At 44.2% G+C, this 18,276-nt stretch overlaps 1 protein-coding gene across 1 annotated transcript in view; it reads left to right on the forward strand.

The window, feature by feature from the left end:
• LOC120460836 (collagen alpha-3(VI) chain) overlaps positions 1-18,276 on the forward strand; it is a 60,463-nt gene that overhangs the window by 10,017 nt on the left and 32,170 nt on the right. The window contains exons 7-24 of the mRNA XM_089133250.1: positions 1,519-2,118; positions 2,243-2,833; positions 3,006-3,544; positions 4,666-5,308; positions 6,146-6,745; positions 6,933-7,529; positions 8,013-8,612; positions 8,885-9,484; positions 9,669-10,268; positions 10,456-11,052; positions 11,536-12,135; positions 12,408-13,007; positions 13,192-13,791; positions 13,979-14,575; positions 15,059-15,658; positions 15,931-16,530; positions 16,721-17,320; positions 17,508-18,104. Coding sequence (XP_088989376.1) covers positions 1,519-2,118; positions 2,243-2,833; positions 3,006-3,544; positions 4,666-5,308; positions 6,146-6,745; positions 6,933-7,529; positions 8,013-8,612; positions 8,885-9,484; positions 9,669-10,268; positions 10,456-11,052; positions 11,536-12,135; positions 12,408-13,007; positions 13,192-13,791; positions 13,979-14,575; positions 15,059-15,658; positions 15,931-16,530; positions 16,721-17,320; positions 17,508-18,104 — 10,761 coding nt within the window. The remainder of the gene's footprint in view (positions 1-1,518; positions 2,119-2,242; positions 2,834-3,005; positions 3,545-4,665; positions 5,309-6,145; positions 6,746-6,932; positions 7,530-8,012; positions 8,613-8,884; positions 9,485-9,668; positions 10,269-10,455; positions 11,053-11,535; positions 12,136-12,407; positions 13,008-13,191; positions 13,792-13,978; positions 14,576-15,058; positions 15,659-15,930; positions 16,531-16,720; positions 17,321-17,507; positions 18,105-18,276) is intronic.

Consider the following 18,276-nt stretch of genomic DNA (forward strand, 5'->3'; position numbering starts at 1 on the left):
GTCCTTATTTGACATCTTTTGCACATAAAGATGTTCATTCCATGGAAGTATTTTGAACTGTACTTGCAAGAGCTTTTTCTTATTGAACGCTGTTCACATCCTGACCCACAAAATGATTTTTGGGTGGTCGATGTCACTGATATTCTTTGATTTACTTGCATATTTTTTACTCTTGTACACTTTTAAAGCTTTTTCTATTCAATTTAAACATTGAATGATTCAGATGTATTCCAATATCCTTTTCTTTTCTTTTCTTTTCTTTTCTTGGTAACTTGCCTGATACAGGAATTAACAAACGGGATATAGTTTTTCTCCTTGATGGCTCAGATGACTCCAGAAATGGATTTCTTGCCGTCCGTGAGTTTATTAGGAGAATGGTAGAGGATCTTGCCATTGACCAGGACATTGTTCGAGTTGCTGTAATACAGTACAGTGAAGATACTACGACTCATTTCCTACTTAATAGTTACAATAGTAAGAAAGCTGTAATTTATGCTATTAATGGCCTCACAGCAAAAGGTGGAAGAAATCTAAATACTGGGGCAGCGTTACAGTATGTCAGGGACCATGTTTTCATTACGTCTTCTGGAAGTAGACATCAGCTAGGAGTCCCTCAGCTGTTGATTTTTATGACTGGTGGAGGGTCCAGTGATGATGTGGCAGGTCCTGCTGAAGATCTCAAAAACTTTGGAGTTCTGTCCATTGCCATTGGAATACAGAATGTCGTAGAGGCAGAGCTCCAAAGCATAGCATTTTCACCTAGATTTATTTTTAATCTTCCAGTTTTTGGTGAACTTTTACATATACAGCCTGATATCCTCTCCTTTATCAAATCCAAAATGGAAATAGGACCCCCTACTATCATTGGTAAGAATAACTACACTCGCCATTTTCTTAACATTCAAGCTTTTTCTTATGACTTTCTTATGAAAGTAGATGAAAATCTACTTTCTTCACTAAACTATTCGCTTTAACCCTGAGGCCATTTTTTTTTTTTTTTTGATTGATTGATTGATTCAGCTTAACATATGTTAAAGACTGGCCTTTGCCACTAAATATTTACTATTTTCCTGTTCATCTTATGCTTTGTCCATCAGAGAACTTTCATAATTTTCCACTGGTTCTCTCAACCATGGAAGAGTCTTACTTCTTGCGGAGATTCCTCTTCAGTTTAAGCTCTTGTTTGAGCCAATGATTTCTTAATCATTGTTGGTGTTTGATCAATAGCAACTCCTTGTTCTTCCCTTTTTCGGTTGCTTGATTGATCTTATTCATGTGAGTGTGAAAATACACTAGTAATATTCTCTCATAATGGATTTTTTTTTTGTTTCAGATGTTATCAGCATATTCTTAAGATAGAACAGAAATATAGCAAAGTGTATTTGGAATGTAAATTTGATTAAAATCGTTGTTCACCTTTGTCAATACCAGGGGAAATATTACTGTGATGATGTTTAGTCTTACACTTTTTATAAGAGTTAAGGCCATTTTACTAAAGCCATTTAATTTTCATCCCAGTTGAATTGGATGCAGCTCAAAGAGACATTGTCTTTATTCTGGATGGGTCTGATGACACCAGGGATGAGTTTAAACAGATGTGTCAGTTTGTTCAAAGAGTCGTGGACAAACTCAATATCGGGCTCAGTGGAGATAGAGTGTCTTTAGTCCAATACAGCAGAGAGCCACGTGTCCATTTTTACCTGAACACACATGCAACAAAGCAAGAAGTTCTCAATTCAATTGAGACACTGCAACACCAGGGAGGAAATCCCCTCAATACAGGAAGAGCCCTTGATTATACAAAAAAGAACATGTTCACTGCTTCTTCTGGGAGCAGACTCCTGGATGGGGTTCCTCAGATTCTTGTGCTTGTGACTGGAGGAAGGTCTCAAGATGATGTTAGAGCTCCAGCTGCAGCTCTGAAACTGGACCAAATTGTACCATTTAGTATTGGCAATCAAAATGCAGATGTTATTCAACTCCAGGCAATCTCGTATACTCCTGGTCATACCCTTACTGTTCCTCAGTTTGATGACCTTCAAACCATTGAGCAGAAACTTTTATCATATATAAAAATAGTTCCTCGTCAGCCTAGGAGGATTCCACCAACTGCAACAGGTAAGGATCAAATGTCTGTTTTTTTGTTGTTGTTTTTTTCATGTGGTTGATTTAAAGGTGTTATGGACTAGTGACATCTCTTCTAAGACATAACTATGTGTATATTTATGCTCCATGGTAACAGGTGCTGGAAAAAGAGATGTTGTTTTTTTAATCGATGCCTCTGATGGTACAAAGGAAGATTTCTTATTAATAAAAAACTTTGTTCAGACCCTGGTTCAGAAACTGGATGTGGCACCAAATAAAGATCGTATTTCAGTGGTCCAGTACAGTGATGATGCAGCTTTTGATTTTCTTTTGAATACACATTCATCATCAGACGATGTTATAAATCATGTGAAACGTCTAATTCATAAAGGAGGAAAGCTGCGTCTCACTGGGACAGCCTTACAGTATGTAAAGGACAACATGTTTACTGCTGCTGCAGGAAGTAGATATTTGGAGGGTGTGACACAGTTCCTAATTCTGATGAGTTCTGGAAGATCTAATGATGACATACGTGGTCCAGTCAAAGCTTTGAAAGATATCGGTGTCATTTCATTAAGTATTGGCACCACAAATGCTGATACACTTGAGTTACAAATAATATCCCATCAACCAAACTACTTTTTCATTTCTGAATTTGAGAACATTCTTGATGTTCAAGATAATATATTCGCATTAATAAAAGAGGTATCTTACCAATGGCTACCAACAATGGCTCCTCAGGTCTCTGGTAAGAGGTTTATTTAATTTCTTAATGTATCTGTGCATGTGTGTACACCAGCCACTGACAGCAGTGTTTTATCTATTATAGCACATGATAGCATGAAGAATGCCCACACACATTCTTACATAATCTAGTCCTCTATTATAGTAAATATTTTTGTCTCATTTCTTCATTACAGAATCTGCTAAAAGGGATGTTGCATTTCTTATTGATGGCTCTGACGATTCTAAAATTGGTTTTGAAGCAATTCGCAATTTTATCCAGAGGGTAGTTGAGAGTCTAAATGTGGAGGAAGATCTTGATAGGGTGGCGGTTGTTCAGTACAGTCGGGATCCCACAGCTAATTTTTATCTCAGCTCATACTCAACCAAAAAAGAGGTACTAAATTCCATACGTTCTATGAGGCACAAAAGTGGAAGGCCATTGAACACTGGAGCTGCTCTAATGTTTATTAAAGAAAATATATTTACACAATCCTCTGGAAGCAGACGTCATGAAGGTGTACCTCAGATTCTGTACTTATTTAGCGGTGGTAGATCTGGTGATGATGTCAGAATCATTTCACAGAGTTTAAGAGAAAACAACATACAAGTATTTACAATTGGCACAAGAAATGCAGATACACTTGAGTTACAGACAATGTCTTCAACTCCAGCCTATGCTTTCTCTGTTCCTGACTTTACCTCCATCAACAGTATTGTCCAAAGGGTTACCTCTGTTTTGACAAGTGATGATGAAATTCCTGAGCAATTTCCCACTCCCCAGGGTAAGAATTACAATAACTGATATCTTTTCTTGAACATGTTGTTATGTTAAATAAAGAGGAGACATACAGATGCAGACTGATGTACTGTATGTACTGGCTTCTATATCATTGTTGTTAAAATACTGTTGTCTTTCCTTGATGAAAATATTCTTCCCTTTATTAATTTTAGGCCAGACTTTCAATGCAAGAAGAAATATTGTGTTTCTTATTGACGGATCGGATAATGCTAGTGATAGATTCACAACTATACGAGAATTTGTGGCAAGTTTGGCAGAAACATTTGATGTTGGTCAAGAAAAAGATCAAATTGCTGTTGTGCAGTTCAGTAATACTGCAGCAACAAGCTTTAATCTCAGTACATACTCATCCTCTTCTGAGGTGGCAGATGCTGTACGCAACCTCAAACCAATTGGGGGAAGGCCACAATATATTGGCCAGGCTCTACAATTTGTTGGAGACAATATTTTTAGCCCTAGAGTTGGAAGTCAGCAAATAGACAGTGTTAGTCAAAATATTGTGCTTGTGGCTGGTGGCAGATCAAGAGATTCTCCTCGTGGACCAGCTAATGCTCTAAAGAGTATGGGAGTAGCCATTTTTGCCATTGGGTCAAGGCTGACAGATCCCATTGAAATGGAAGCAATTTCTTCTCGGAAAGATTATGCCATTGCTGTTTATGATTTTCATGAATTAAAAAATGTCCGTCAAAGCCTCCTGACAAACCTTATGGGTGTAAGACAAAAAGGAGACATTGAAGTTGATGGTAAGAATTAATTGCATGTTAAAACTTGAAAGATTCATTGAAGTTCTAAGAATACATGTTGAGGCTTATATGCCTATGGTTTACAATGCTTGTCCTAGGGACCCACTGCTCTGCACATTTTGTATGTGTTCCTTATTTAGAGAGACATACAAAAAGTGCAGAGCGGTGGGTTCCCAGGACCAGGATTGAAAACCACTGTTATAGGCTGATTGATTATAGGCTGATTTTTTTTGTGTGTTGGTTGTTTGAAACCTGAATTAGATAGAAAACTACAGAACATTTTATTGATTAAAGCAAGCAAATTCTAATAAGATGAATACTTTAAAGCTGAATAATTTAAATCTTTCTAATCCTATAATTACTGTGATTCTAGGCACAGGATTTAAAAGGGATATTGCTTTTCTTGTGGATGGTTCAGACAGTACAAGAAGAGGATTTACAGAAATACGTGATTTTCTGTATAACATTATCACAAATGTTAATGTGGGAATTGATAACGATAGAATCGCAATAATTCAATACAGCAATGTGGCTGTGGCAAATTTTTATTTCAATTCATTCTTAAGAAAGGAAGATGTATTGAATGCAGTAAAAGTGCTTAGCCATAAAGGTGGAAGGCCCTTGAACACAGGATTTGCACTTCAATACGTAAAGGAAAATATCTTTATAAGCGCCTCAGGGAGCAGGCACAAAGAAGGTACCCCTCAAATATTAATTCTTTTGACGAGTGGAAAGTCCAGGGACAGCATTTCTGAAGCAGCCTTTGCTCTTAAAAAAAATGGGGTAATCATATATGGAATAGGAGGAAAGTACTCAGACTCCGATGAATTACAAACAATTTCTTCTGAAAATAATGTGCTCCCATTGGCTGACTTCAGTGAATTACCAAAAATCCAAGTACAGCTACTGGAAGCAATGAAATCTAATCCAAGTTACAACAAAAGTGAATTGATAGGTAAGTGTAATACTGCTTCCTAATGAGTCAAATTATTTGCTAACACATTATAATACAGGTGCACTAAAATGCTTAATGGATGCACAGATGATGCGTCAGAACATGAGCTCACTATTGGCCAGCATCACACTCATGACCAGCGTCGGCCAAGAGAGTCTACGTTCTGACATAGCACTGCACTATTACACTATGTAAACTCACTCTGAGTCCCACATAGAAGAAAAGGAATAGTTGAATAAAGTCGCTATCTTAGTTTTATTTCTCCACAAAACGTATTCTCGTCGCTTGATAAATTTAAGGTTAAGCCACTGTAGTCACTTGGACTATTTTAACTATGTAAAAAGCCGGCAAGTTTAAATTACAATAGAAGCCTATGGTGGAGTGAGACAGCTCTCAGATTTAATCAAAAATATCTTAATTTGAGTTCCAAATATGAACAGAATACTTACGGGGTTGGAACAACATCCGGGTGAGTAATTACTGTCAGAATTTTCATTTTTGGGTGAATTAACCGTTTAACTCAACATTATCTGTGAATTAGTAAAGAATAAATTAAATACATATTAGTATACCTGTATTGTGAAGTGTTACCAATGCTTCTTTAATATACAGAAATGTATTATTATTATTAGTATTAAGTTGAAAAAATCAGGCATTTATGTTATGATATATTTCAACAATTGAAATGAAACATTAATCAGGAACAATAATTTAATTTAAATAATGCTCTTCAAATAGATAACGTTCTCATATTGTGTACTGTAACATGAGATTAGAATTAAATCAAAGGGAATGTATTGTGCTCCCCTATCTCACTGTTCAATGTTTGTTTCATAGCTGAGAGTGATAGAAAGAGGAGAGACGTTGTCTTCCTGCTGGATGGATCGGATGCCACTAGGAATGGGTTCCCAGCAATGAAAGAATTTGTGCAAAGAATGGTGGAGAATTTGGAAGTGGCTGAGAACAGAGATCACATTTCTGTGGTCCAGTACAGCAGAGACCCAGAGGCACATTTCTATCTAAACACGTACAAGACAAAGGAAGAAATTCTTGACAGTGTCAGAGGTCTGCGGCACAAAGGAGGCAGACCCCTCTACACGGGGGCAGCGCTCCAGTATGTCATAGACAATGTCTTTGCTGCCTCCTCCGGCAGCAGGCGGTTGGAAGGTGTGCCGCAGATACTGGTTTTGCTTAGCGGGGGAAGGTCATTTGACAGTGTTGAGGCAGCAGCCTCCTCTCTGAAAGAGCTTGGCATCTTGACTTTTGGAATAGGATCGAGGGGCTCTGATAGCAGAGAACTGCAGAGAATCTCATACGACCCCAATTATGCTCTCTCCGTGTCCGACTTCAGTGAGCTTCCAAATGTCCAAGAGCAGCTGCTGGCCTCTGTCCAGGCTGTTGCAATGCCCATCACTCCAACTTCACCGACTCTCACTGGTATGTGCATGGCAGCACTTTGTGACAGCTAGCTTACAGGCCGTGCATTGTTGATTTCCCTAAGTGGTAATGAGCAGTGGGACCCTTACCCACAGCTTAGGTAGTCGTTGAGGTGGTTGAATTACTGTGACATTTTGAAGGTGTTTTGAAACTACTCTGTGTTAATGATGCTGATTTCTTTTCCTAGCTGATGACACCATACCCAGAAAGGACGTGGTGTTTTTGCTGGACGGTTCAGATGGCACTAGAAATACATTCCCAGCAATGCGTGATTTTGTGCAAAGAGTAGTGGAGCAATTCAACATAGAGGCAAAGAGAGACTGTGTTTCTGTGGTGCAGTACAGTAGAGACGCTGAGGTCAATTTCTATCTGAATACCTACGCAACAAGAGGGGAGATCCTGAACACTGTCAGAGGTCTGAGGCATAGAGGAGGGAGACCCCTCAACACGGGGGCAGCCCTCCAGTACGTGAGGGACAGTGTCTTCACCGCCTCTGCGGGGAGTAGAAAGCAAGAGGGTGTCCCTCAGATTCTCATCCTCCTCAGTGGAGGACGGTCAAGCGATAACATAGATACACCTGCCTCCGCCCTAAAAGAGAGCGGAATCTTGATTTTTGGCATCGGCACCAGAAATTCGAGCAGAGAGGTGCAGAGAATTGCCAACGACCCTACCTATGCACAGCCCGTCAATGAATTCTCTGACCTTCCCAGTGTCCAGCAGCAGTTTATCAGCTCCCTCAACAATGTGCTTGTACAAGTCAAGCCGATGGCACCTACTGTGGCGGGTAAGACAGATTATCACACGTCTCTAGAAAACAGCACACTGCGCCCTCCTTGCAAAGCGTGCCGTAGACACCATAGGGTTTATGTTAGCGATGCATGTTAGCAGAGGCGGGGGAAATTAGCCTAACAAGCAATGGGTTTGAACCCTCTGGTGTGGTAAGCAGTGTTGATTTTTAATGTGTTTGTTTATTCGATCGTTCGTCAGTTTTAGGCACAGTTTTTGTCAATTGATGAAAATATCCTTTCATTTGCAGACCTCAATTTACCGTATTCAGTAAGTTTTGGCAGTTGTACTCTGACCAAAATGAGATGCTATTTTAGCAGACAGTAATGACATTTGACTGTTAGATTGGCTGTAAACTAGCTGAAAGGATAGGAGCGATTTCTCCCTTTTTGTAGTGGCCGACTAGAGCACACACACGCCCACAGACAACATCAGATACCCAGGGCTCACGTGACTTTGTGTTCCATCCCATTATCCATAGCTGAGCGAAGGATGGCCAGGAGGGATGTGGTGTTCCTTCTGGATGGCTCAGATGGCACAAGGAGCTCTTTCCCTGCAATGCGTGACTTTGTTGAGAGGATGGTGGAGAGACTGAACGTGTCTGAGAAAAGAGACCATGTGTCTGTGGTCCAGTACAGCAGAGATCCAGAGGCCCATTTCTATCTTAACACATACTCGAGGAAGGAGGACGTGCTTGACACGCTCAGGGGTCTGAGGCACAAAGGAGGGAGACCCCTCAACACAGGGGCAGCTCTGCAGTACGTGAGGGACAATGCCTTCACTGCCTCCTCTGGAAGTAGACTTGGAGAAGGTGTGCCTCAGCTGCTGATTCTGCTGAGTGGTGGAAAGTCATTTGATAATGTTGACACACCAGCCTCATCCCTGAAAGAGCTGGGAGTGCTTATCTTTGCGATAGGGTCAAGGAGCTCAGACAGCAGGGAACTCCAGAAGATCTCCAATGAGCCTAGCTATGCACTCTCAGTGAGTGACTTTGCTGACCTTCCCAGTGTCCAACAGCAGCTTCTCACCAACATTAACATGGTCTTTGTAGAGGGAACGTCTATCACCACCACAACGATGGGTAAGAAAAAAAGCCAAACCGGCTTTCTGTAATTCCTCTCCTTTAGTTATGGTCGTAGAGAAATTTGCCATATTGTCCCTCTAGTTCTAACGAGTTGCAGACTGAAATCTAATTCCTCCTGTAGAGTATAACTTTACGGGAGGTGACGCGATAGCGAACAAACAAAAAGCATGATCGAGCCTTAAGTGTGTAATGCGTTGTGGGGTATTATTATTATTTTTTTCTCTCCTTAAAATGTCCCCCACCTGACCCACGAATTTGTCTGTTTTTAGCTGAGGGCCGTAGACAGAGGAGAGACGTTGTCTTCCTGCTGGATGGATCGGATGCCACTAGGAATGGGTTCCCAGCAATGAAAGAATTTGTGCAAAGAATGGTGGAGAATTTGGAAGTGGCTGAGAACAGAGATCACATTTCTGTGGTCCAGTACAGCAGAGATCCAGAGGCACATTTCTATCTAAACACGTACAAGACAAAGGAAGAAATTCTTGACAGTGTCAGAGGTCTGCGGCACAAAGGAGGCAGACCCCTCTACACGGGGGCAGCGCTCCAGTATGTCATAGACAATGTCTTTACTGCCTCCTCCGGCAGCAGGCGGTTTGAAGGTGTGCCGCAGATACTTTTTTTGCTTAGCGGGGGAAGGTCATTTGACAGTGTTGAGGCAGCAGCCTCCTCTCTGAAAGAGCTTGGCATCTTGACTTTTGGAATAGGATCGAGGGGCTCTGATAGCAGAGAATTGCAGAGAATTTCATACGACCCCAATTATGCTCTGTCTGTGTCCGACTTCAGCGAGCTTCCAAATGTTCAAGAGCAGCTGCTTGCCTCTGTCAATGCTGTTTCAATTCCCATCACTCCAACTTCACAGATTGTTACCGGTATGTGCGTTGCAGTACTTAACAATACCCTGTGTCTTGTTTTATCTTCATGAAGTCCCTTACTTTTTTTTTTAAACCATAGCTTAGAGAGTTAATGAGGTGATGAACTGATGTGTCATTCTAAATGTTTGTGAACTTTATGCACATTACTTGGTGTCATTGATGATGTTTTTCTCCCTCTTAGCTGATTACGTCACACCCAGAAAGGACATAGTCTTTCTGCTGGACGGTTCAGATGGCACTAGGAATTCTTTCCCAGCTATGCGTGATTTCGTGCAGAGAGTAGTGGAGCAACACACCATAGAGGCAAACAGAGACCGTGTTTCTGTGGTCCAGTACAGTAGAGAAGCCGAGGTCTATTTCTATCTAAATAGCTACACGACAAAGGAAGAGGTTCTTGACCGTGTCAGAGGTCTGAGACACAAAGGAGGTAGACCCCTCTACACAGGGGCAGCTCTCCAGTACGTCAGAGACAATGTATTTACTGCCCCCTCCGGCAGCAGACGGTTGGAGGGTGTGCCGCAGATACTGATCTTGCTTAGCGGGGGAAGGTCATTCGACAGTGTTGAGGCAGCAGCGTCCTCTCTGAAAGAGCTTGGCGTCTTGACCTTTGGAATTGGATCGCGGGGCTCTGATAGCAGAGAACTGCAGAGAATCTCATACGACCCCAATTATGCTCTCTCCGTGTCCGACTTCAGTGAGCTTCCAAATGTCCAAGAGCAGCTGCTGGCCTCTGTCCAGGCTGTTGCAATGCCCATCACTCCAACTTCACCGACTCTCACTGGTATGTGCATGGCAGCACTTTGTGACAGCTAGCTTACAGGCCGTGCATTGTTGATTTCCCTAAGTGGTAATGAGCAGTGGGACCCTTACCCACAGCTTAGGTAGTCGTTGAGGTGGTTGAATTAATGTGACATTTTGAAGGTGTTTTGAAACTACTCTGTGTTAATGATGCTGATTTCTTTTCCTAGCTGATGACACCATACCCAGAAAGGACGTGGTGTTTTTGCTGGACGGTTCAGATGGCACTAGAAATACATTCCCAGCAATGCGTGATTTTGTGCAAAGAGTAGTGGAGCAATTCAACATAGAGGCAAAGAGAGACCGTGTTTCTGTGGTGCAGTACAGTAGAGACGCTGAGGTCAATTTCTATCTGAATACCTACGCAACAAGAGGGGAGATCCTGAACACTGTCAGAGGTCTGAGGCATAGAGGAGGGAGACCCCTCAACACGGGGGCAGCCCTCCAGTACGTGAGGGACAGTGTCTTCACCGCCTCTGCGGGGAGTAGAAAGCAAGAGGGTGTCCCTCAGATTCTCATCCTCCTCAGTGGAGGACGGTCAAGCGATAACATAGATACACCTGCCTCCGCCCTAAAAGAGAGCGGAATCTTGATTTTTGGCATCGGCACCAGAAATTCGAGCAGAGAGGTGCAGAGAATTGCCAACGACCCTACCTATGCACAGCCCGTCAATGAATTCTCTGACCTTCCCAGTGTCCAGCAGCAGTTTATCAGCTCCCTCAACAATGTGCTTGTACAAGTCAAGCCGATGGCACCTACTGTGGCGGGTAAGACAGATTATCACACGTCTCTAGAAAACAGCACACTGCGCCCTCCTTGCAAAGCGTGCCGTAGACACCATAGGGTTTATGTTAGCGATGCATGTTAGCAGAGGCGGGGGAAATTAGCCTAACAAGCAATGGGTTTGAACCCTCTGGTGTGGTAAGCAGTGTTGATTTTTAATGTGTTTGTTTATTCGATCGTTCGTCAGTTTTAGGCACAGTTTTTGTCAATTGATGAAAATATCCTTTCATTTGCAGACCTCAATTTACCGTATTCAGTAAGTTTTGGCGGTTGTACTCTGACCAAAATGAGATGCTATTTTAGCAGACAGTAATGACATTTGACTGTTAGATTGGCTGTAAACTAGCTGAAAGGATAGGAGCGATTTCTCCCTTTTTGTAGTGGCCGACTAGAGCACACACACGCCCACAGACAACATCAGATACCCAGGGCTCACGTGACTTTGTGTTCCATCCCATTATCCATAGCTGAGCGAAGGATGGCCAGGAGGGATGTGGTGTTCCTTCTGGATGGCTCAGATGGCACAAGGAGCTCTTTCCCTGCAATGCGTGACTTTGTTGAGAGGATGGTGGAGAGACTGAACGTGTCTGAGAAAAGAGACCATGTGTCTGTGGTCCAGTACAGCAGAGATCCAGAGGCCCATTTCTATCTTAACACATACTCGAGGAAGGAGGACGTGCTTGACACGCTCAGGGGTCTGAGGCACAAAGGAGGGAGACCCCTCAACACAGGGGCAGCTCTGCAGTACGTGAGGGACAATGTCTTCACTGCCTCCTCTGGAAGTAGACTTGGAGAAGGTGTGCCTCAGCTGCTGATTCTGCTGAGTGGTGGAAAGTCATTTGATAATGTTGACACAGCAGCCTCATCCCTGAAAGAGCTGGGAGTGCTTATCTTTGCGATAGGGTCAAGGAGCTCAGACAGCAGGGAACTCCAGAAGATCTCCAATGAGCCTAGCTATGCACTCTCAGTGAGTGACTTTGCTGACCTTCCCAGTGTCCAACAGCAGCTTCTCACCAACATTAACATGGTCTTTGTAGAGGGAACGTCTATCACCACCACAACGATGGGTAAGAAAAAAAGCCAAACCGGCTTTCTGTAATTCCTCTCCTTTAGTTATGGTCGTAGAGAAATTTGCCATATTGTCCCTCTAGTTCTAACGAGTTGCAGACTGAAATCTAATTCCTCCTGTAGAGTATAACTTTACGGGAGGTGACGCGATAGCGAACAAACAAAAAGCATGATCGAGCCTTAAGTGTGTAATGCGTTGTGGGGTATTATTATTATTTTTTTCTCTCCTTAAAATGTCCCCCACCTGACCCACGAATTTGTCTGTTTTTAGCTGAGGGCCGTAGACAGAGGAGAGACGTTGTCTTCCTGCTGGATGGATCGGATGCCACTAGGAATGGGTTCCCAGCAATGAAAGAATTTGTGCAAAGAATGGTGGAGAATTTGGAAGTGGCTGAGAACAGAGATCACATTTCTGTGGTCCAGTACAGCAGAGACCCAGAGGCACATTTCTATCTAAACACGTACAAGACAAAGGAAGAAATTCTTGACAGTGTCAGAGGTCTGCGGCACAAAGGAGGCAGACCCCTCTACACGGGGGCAGCGCTCCAGTATGTCATAGACAATGTCTTTGCTGCCTCCTCCGGCAGCAGGCGGTTGGAAGGTGTGCCGCAGATACTGGTTTTGCTTAGCGGGGGAAGGTCATTTGACAGTGTTGAGGCAGCAGCCTCCTCTCTGAAAGAGCTTGGCATCTTGACTTTTGGAATAGGATCAAGGGGCTCTGATAGCAGAGAATTGCAGAGAATTTCATACGACCCCAATTATGCTCTGTCTGTGTCCGACTTCAGCGAGCTTCCAAATGTTCAAGAGCAGCTGCTTGCCTCTGTCAAGGCTGTTTCAATTCCCATCACTCCAACTTCACAGACTGTTACCGGTATGTGCGTTGCAGTACTTAACAATACCCTGTGTCTTGTTTTATCTTCATGAAGTCCCTTACTTTTTTTTTTAAACCATAGCTTAGAGAGTTAATGAGGTGATGAACTGATGTGTCATTCTAAATGTTTGTGAACTTTATGCACATTACTTGGTGTCATTGATGATGTTTTTCTCCCTCTTAGCTGATTACGTCACACCCAGAAAGGACATAGTCTTTCTGCTGGACGGTTCAGATGGCACTAGGAATTCTTTCCCAGCTATGCGTGATTTCGTGCAGAGAGTAGTGGAGCAACACACCATAGAGGCAAACAGAGACCGTGTTTCTGTGGTCCAGTACAGTAGAGAAGCCGAGGTCTATTTCTATCTAAATAGCTACACGACAAAGGAAGAGGTTCTTGACCGTGTCAGAGGTCTGAGACACAAAGGAGGTAGACCCCTCTACACAGGGGCAGCTCTCCAGTACGTCAGAGACAATGTATTTACTGCCCCCTCCGGCAGCAGACGGTTGGAGGGTGTGCCGCAGATACTGATCTTGCTTAGCGGGGGAAGGTCATTCGACAGTGTTGAGGCAGCAGCGTCCTCTCTGAAAGAGCTTGGCGTCTTGACCTTTGGAATTGGATCGCGGGGCTCTGATAGCAGAGAACTGCAGAGAATCTCATACGACCCCAATTATGCTCTCTCCGTGTCCGACTTCAGTGAGCTTCCAAATGTCCAAGAGCAGCTGCTGGCCTCTGTCCAGGCTGTTGCAATGCCCATCACTCCAACTTCACCGACTCTCACTGGTATGTGCATGGCAGCACTTTGTGACAGCTAGCTTACAGGCCGTGCATTGTTGATTTCCCTAAGTGGTAATGAGCAGTGGGACCCTTACCCACAGCTTAGGTAGTCGTTGAGGTGGTTGAATTAATGTGACATTTTGAAGGTGTTTTGAAACTACTCTGTGTTAATGATGCTGATTTCTTTTCCTAGCTGATGACACCATACCCAGAAAGGACGTGGTGTTTTTGCTGGACGGTTCAGATGGCACTAGAAATACATTCCCAGCAATGCGTGATTTTGTGCAAAGAGTAGTGGAGCAATTCAACATAGAGGCAAAGAGAGACCGTGTTTCTGTGGTGCAGTACAGTAGAGACGCTGAGGTCAATTTCTATCTGAATACCTACGCAACAAGAGGGGAGATCCTGAACACTGTCAGAGGTCTGAGGCATAGAGGAGGGAGACCCCTCAACACGGGGGCAGCCCTCCAGTACGTGAGGGACAGTGTCTTCACCGCCTCTGCGGGGAGTAGAAAGCAAGAGGGTGTCCCTCAGATTCTCATCCTCCTCAGTGGAGGACGGTCAAGCGATAACATAGATACACCTGCCTCCGCCCTAAAAGAGAGCGGAATCTTGATTTTTGGCATCGGCACCAGAAATTCGAGCAGAGAGGTGCAGAGAATTGCCAACGACCCTACCTATGCACAGCCCGTCAATGAATTCTCTGACCTTCCCAGTGTCCAGCAGCAGTTTATCAGCTCCCTCAACAATGTGCTTGTACAAGTCAAGCCGATGGCACCTACTGTGGCGGGTAAGACAGATTATCACACGTCTCTAGAAAACAGCACACTGCGCCCTCCTTGCAAAGCGTGCCGTAGACACCATAGGGTTTATGTTAGCGATGCATGTTAGCAGAGGCGGGGGAAATTAGCCTAACAAGCAATGGGTTTGAACCCTCTGGTGTGGTAAGCAGTGTTGATTTTTAATGTGTTTGTTTATTCGATCGTTCGTCAGTTTTAGGCACAGTTTTTGTCAATTGATGAAAATATCCTTTCATTTGCAGACCTCAATTTACCGTATTCAGTAAGTTTTGGCGGTTGTACTCTGACCAAAATGAGATGCTATTTTAGCAGACAGTAATGACATTTGACTGTTAGATTGGCTGTAAACTAGCTGAGAGGATAGGAGCGATTTCTCCCTTTTTGTAGTGGCCGACTAGAGCACACACACGCCCACAGACAACATCAGATACCCAGGGCTCACGTGACTTTGTGTTCCATCCCATTATCCATAGCTGAGCGAAGGATGGCCAGGAGGGATGTGGTGTTCCTTCTGGATGGCTCAGATGGCACAAGGAGCTCTTTCCCTGCAATGCGTGACTTTGTTGAGAGGATGGTGGAGAGACTGAACGTGTCTGAGAAAAGAGACCATGTGTCTGTGGTCCAGTACAGCAGAGATCCAGAGGCCCATTTCTATCTTAACACATACTCGAGGAAGGAGGACGTGCTTGACACGCTCAGGGGTCTGAGGCACAAAGGAGGGAGACCCCTCAACACAGGGGCAGCTCTGCAGTACGTGAGGGACAATGCCTTCACTGCCTCCTCTGGAAGTAGACTTGGAGAAGGTGTGCCTCAGCTGCTGATTCTGCTGAGTGGTGGAAAGTCATTTGATAATGTTGACACACCAGCCTCATCCCTGAAAGAGCTGGGAGTGCTTATCTTTGCGATAGGGTCAAGGAGCTCAGACAGCAGGGAACTCCAGAAGATCTCCAATGAGCCTAGCTATGCACTCTCAGTGAGTGACTTTGCTGACCTTCCCAGTGTCCAACAGCAGCTTCTCACCAACATTAACATGGTCTTTGTAGAGGGAACGTCTATCACCACCACAACGATGGGTAAGAAAAAAAGCCAAACCGGCTTTCTGTAATTCCTCTCCTTTAGTTATGGTCGTAGAGAAATTTGCCATATTGTCCCTCTAGTTCTAACGAGTTGCAGACTGAAATCTAATTCCTCCTGTAGAGTATAACTTTACGGGAGGTGACGCGATAGCGAACAAACAAAAAGCATGATCGAGCCTTAAGTGTGTAATGCGTTGTGGGGTATTATTATTATTTTTTTCTCTCCTTAAAATGTCCCCCACCTGACCCACGAATTTGTCTGTTTTTAGCTGAGGGCCGTAGACAGAGGAGAGACGTTGTCTTCCTGCTGGATGGATCGGATGCCACTAGGAATGGGTTCCCAGCAATGAAAGAATTTGTGCAAAGAATGGTGGAGAATTTGGAAGTGGCTGAGAACAGAGATCACATTTCTGTGGTCCAGTACAGCAGAGATCCAGAGGCACATTTCTATCTAAACACGTACAAGACAAAGGAAGAAATTCTTGACAGTGTCAGAGGTCTGCGGCACAAAGGAGGCAGACCCCTCTACACGGGGGCAGCGCTCCAGTATGTCATAGACAATGTCTTTACTGCCTCCTCCGGCAGCAGGCGGTTTGAAGGTGTGCCGCAGATACTTTTTTTGCTTAGCGGGGGAAGGTCATTTGACAGTGTTGAGGCAGCAGCCTCCTCTCTGAAAGAGCTTGGCATCTTGACTTTTGGAATAGGATCGAGGGGCTCTGATAGCAGAGAATTGCAGAGAATTTCATACGACCCCAATTATGCTCTGTCTGTGTCCGACTTCAGCGAGCTTCCAAATGTTCAAGAGCAGCTGCTTGCCTCTGTCAATGCTGTTTCAATTCCCATCACTCCAACTTCACAGATTGTTACCGGTATGTGCGTTGCAGTACTTAACAATACCCTGTGTCTTGTTTTATCTTCATGAAGTCCCTTACTTTTTTTTTTTTTTTTAAACCATAGCTTAGAGAGTTAATGAGGTGATGAACTGATGTGTCATTCTGAATGTTTGTGAACTTTATGCACATTACTTGGTGTCATTGATGATGTTTTTCTCCCTCTTAGCTGATTACGTCACACCCAGAAAGGACATAGTCTTTCTGCTGGACGGTTCAGATGGCACTAGGAATTCTTTCCCAGCTATGCGTGATTTCGTGCAGAGAGTAGTGGAGCAACACACCATAGAGGCAAACAGAGACCGTGTTTCTGTGGTCCAGTACAGTAGAGAAGCCGAGGTCCATTTCTATCTAAATAGCTACACGACAAAGGAAGAGGTTCTTGACCGTGTCAGAGGTCTGAGACACAAAGGAGGTAGACCCCTCTACACAGGGGCAGCTCTCCAGTACGTCAGAGACAATGTATTTACTGCCCCCTCCGGCAGCAGACGGTTGGAGGGTGTGCCGCAGATACTGATCTTGCTTAGCGGGGGAAGGTCATTCGACAGTGTTGAGGCAGCAGCGTCCTCTCTGAAAGAGCTTGGCGTCTTGACCTTTGGAATTGGATCGCGGGGCTCTGATAGCAGAGAACTGCAGAGAATCTCATACGACCCCAATTATGCTCTCTCCGTGTCCGACTTCAGTGAGCTTCCAAATGTCCAAGAGCAGCTGCTGGCCTCTGTCCAGGCTGTTGCAATGCCCATCACTCCAACTTCACCGACTCTCACTGGTATGTGCATGGCAGCACTTTGTGACAGCTAGCTTACAGGCCGTGCATTGTTGATTTCCCTAAGTGGTAATGAGCAGTGGGACCCTTACCCACAGCTTAGGTAGTCGTTGAGGTGGTTGAATTAATGTGACATTTTGAAGGTGTTTTGAAACTACTCTGTGTTAATGATGCTGATTTCTTTTCCTAGCTGATGACACCATACCCAGAAAGGACGTGGTGTTTTTGCTGGACGGTTCAGATGGCACTAGAAATACATTCCCAGCAATGCGTGATTTTGTGCAAAGAGTAGTGGAGCAATTCAACATAGAGGCAAAGAGAGACCGTGTTTCTGTGGTGCAGTACAGTAGAGACGCTGAGGTCAATTTCTATCTGAATACCTACGCAACAAGAGGGGAGATCCTGAACACTGTCAGAGGTCTGAGGCATAGAGGAGGGAGACCCCTCAACACGGGGGCAGCCCTCCAGTACGTGAGGGACAGTGTCTTCACCGCCTCTGCGGGGAGTAGAAAGCAAGAGGGTGTCCCTCAGATTCTCATCCTCCTCAGTGGAGGACGGTCAAGCGATAACATAGATACACCTGCCTCCGCCCTAAAAGAGAGCGGAATCTTGATTTTTGGCATCGGCACCAGAAATTCGAGCAGAGAGGTGCAGAGAATTGCCAACGACCCTACCTATGCACAGCCCGTCAATGAATTCTCTGACCTTCCCAGTGTCCAGCAGCAGTTTATCAGCTCCCTCAACAATGTGCTTGTACAAGTCAAGCCGATGGCACCTACTGTGGCGGGTAAGACAGATTATCACACGTCTCTAGAAAACAGCACACTGCGCCCTCCTTGCAAAGCGTGCCGTAGACACCATAGGGTTTATGTTAGCGATGCATGTTAGCAGAGGCGGGGGAAATTAGCCTAACAAGCAATGGGTTTGAACCCTCTGGTGTGGTAAGCAGTGTTGATTTT

Source organism: Pimephales promelas, chromosome 7, assembly GCF_988280905.1.
Source record: "Pimephales promelas chromosome 7, fPimPro1.hap1.1, whole genome shotgun sequence".
Lineage (NCBI taxonomy): Eukaryota > Metazoa > Chordata > Actinopteri > Cypriniformes > Leuciscidae > Pimephales > Pimephales promelas.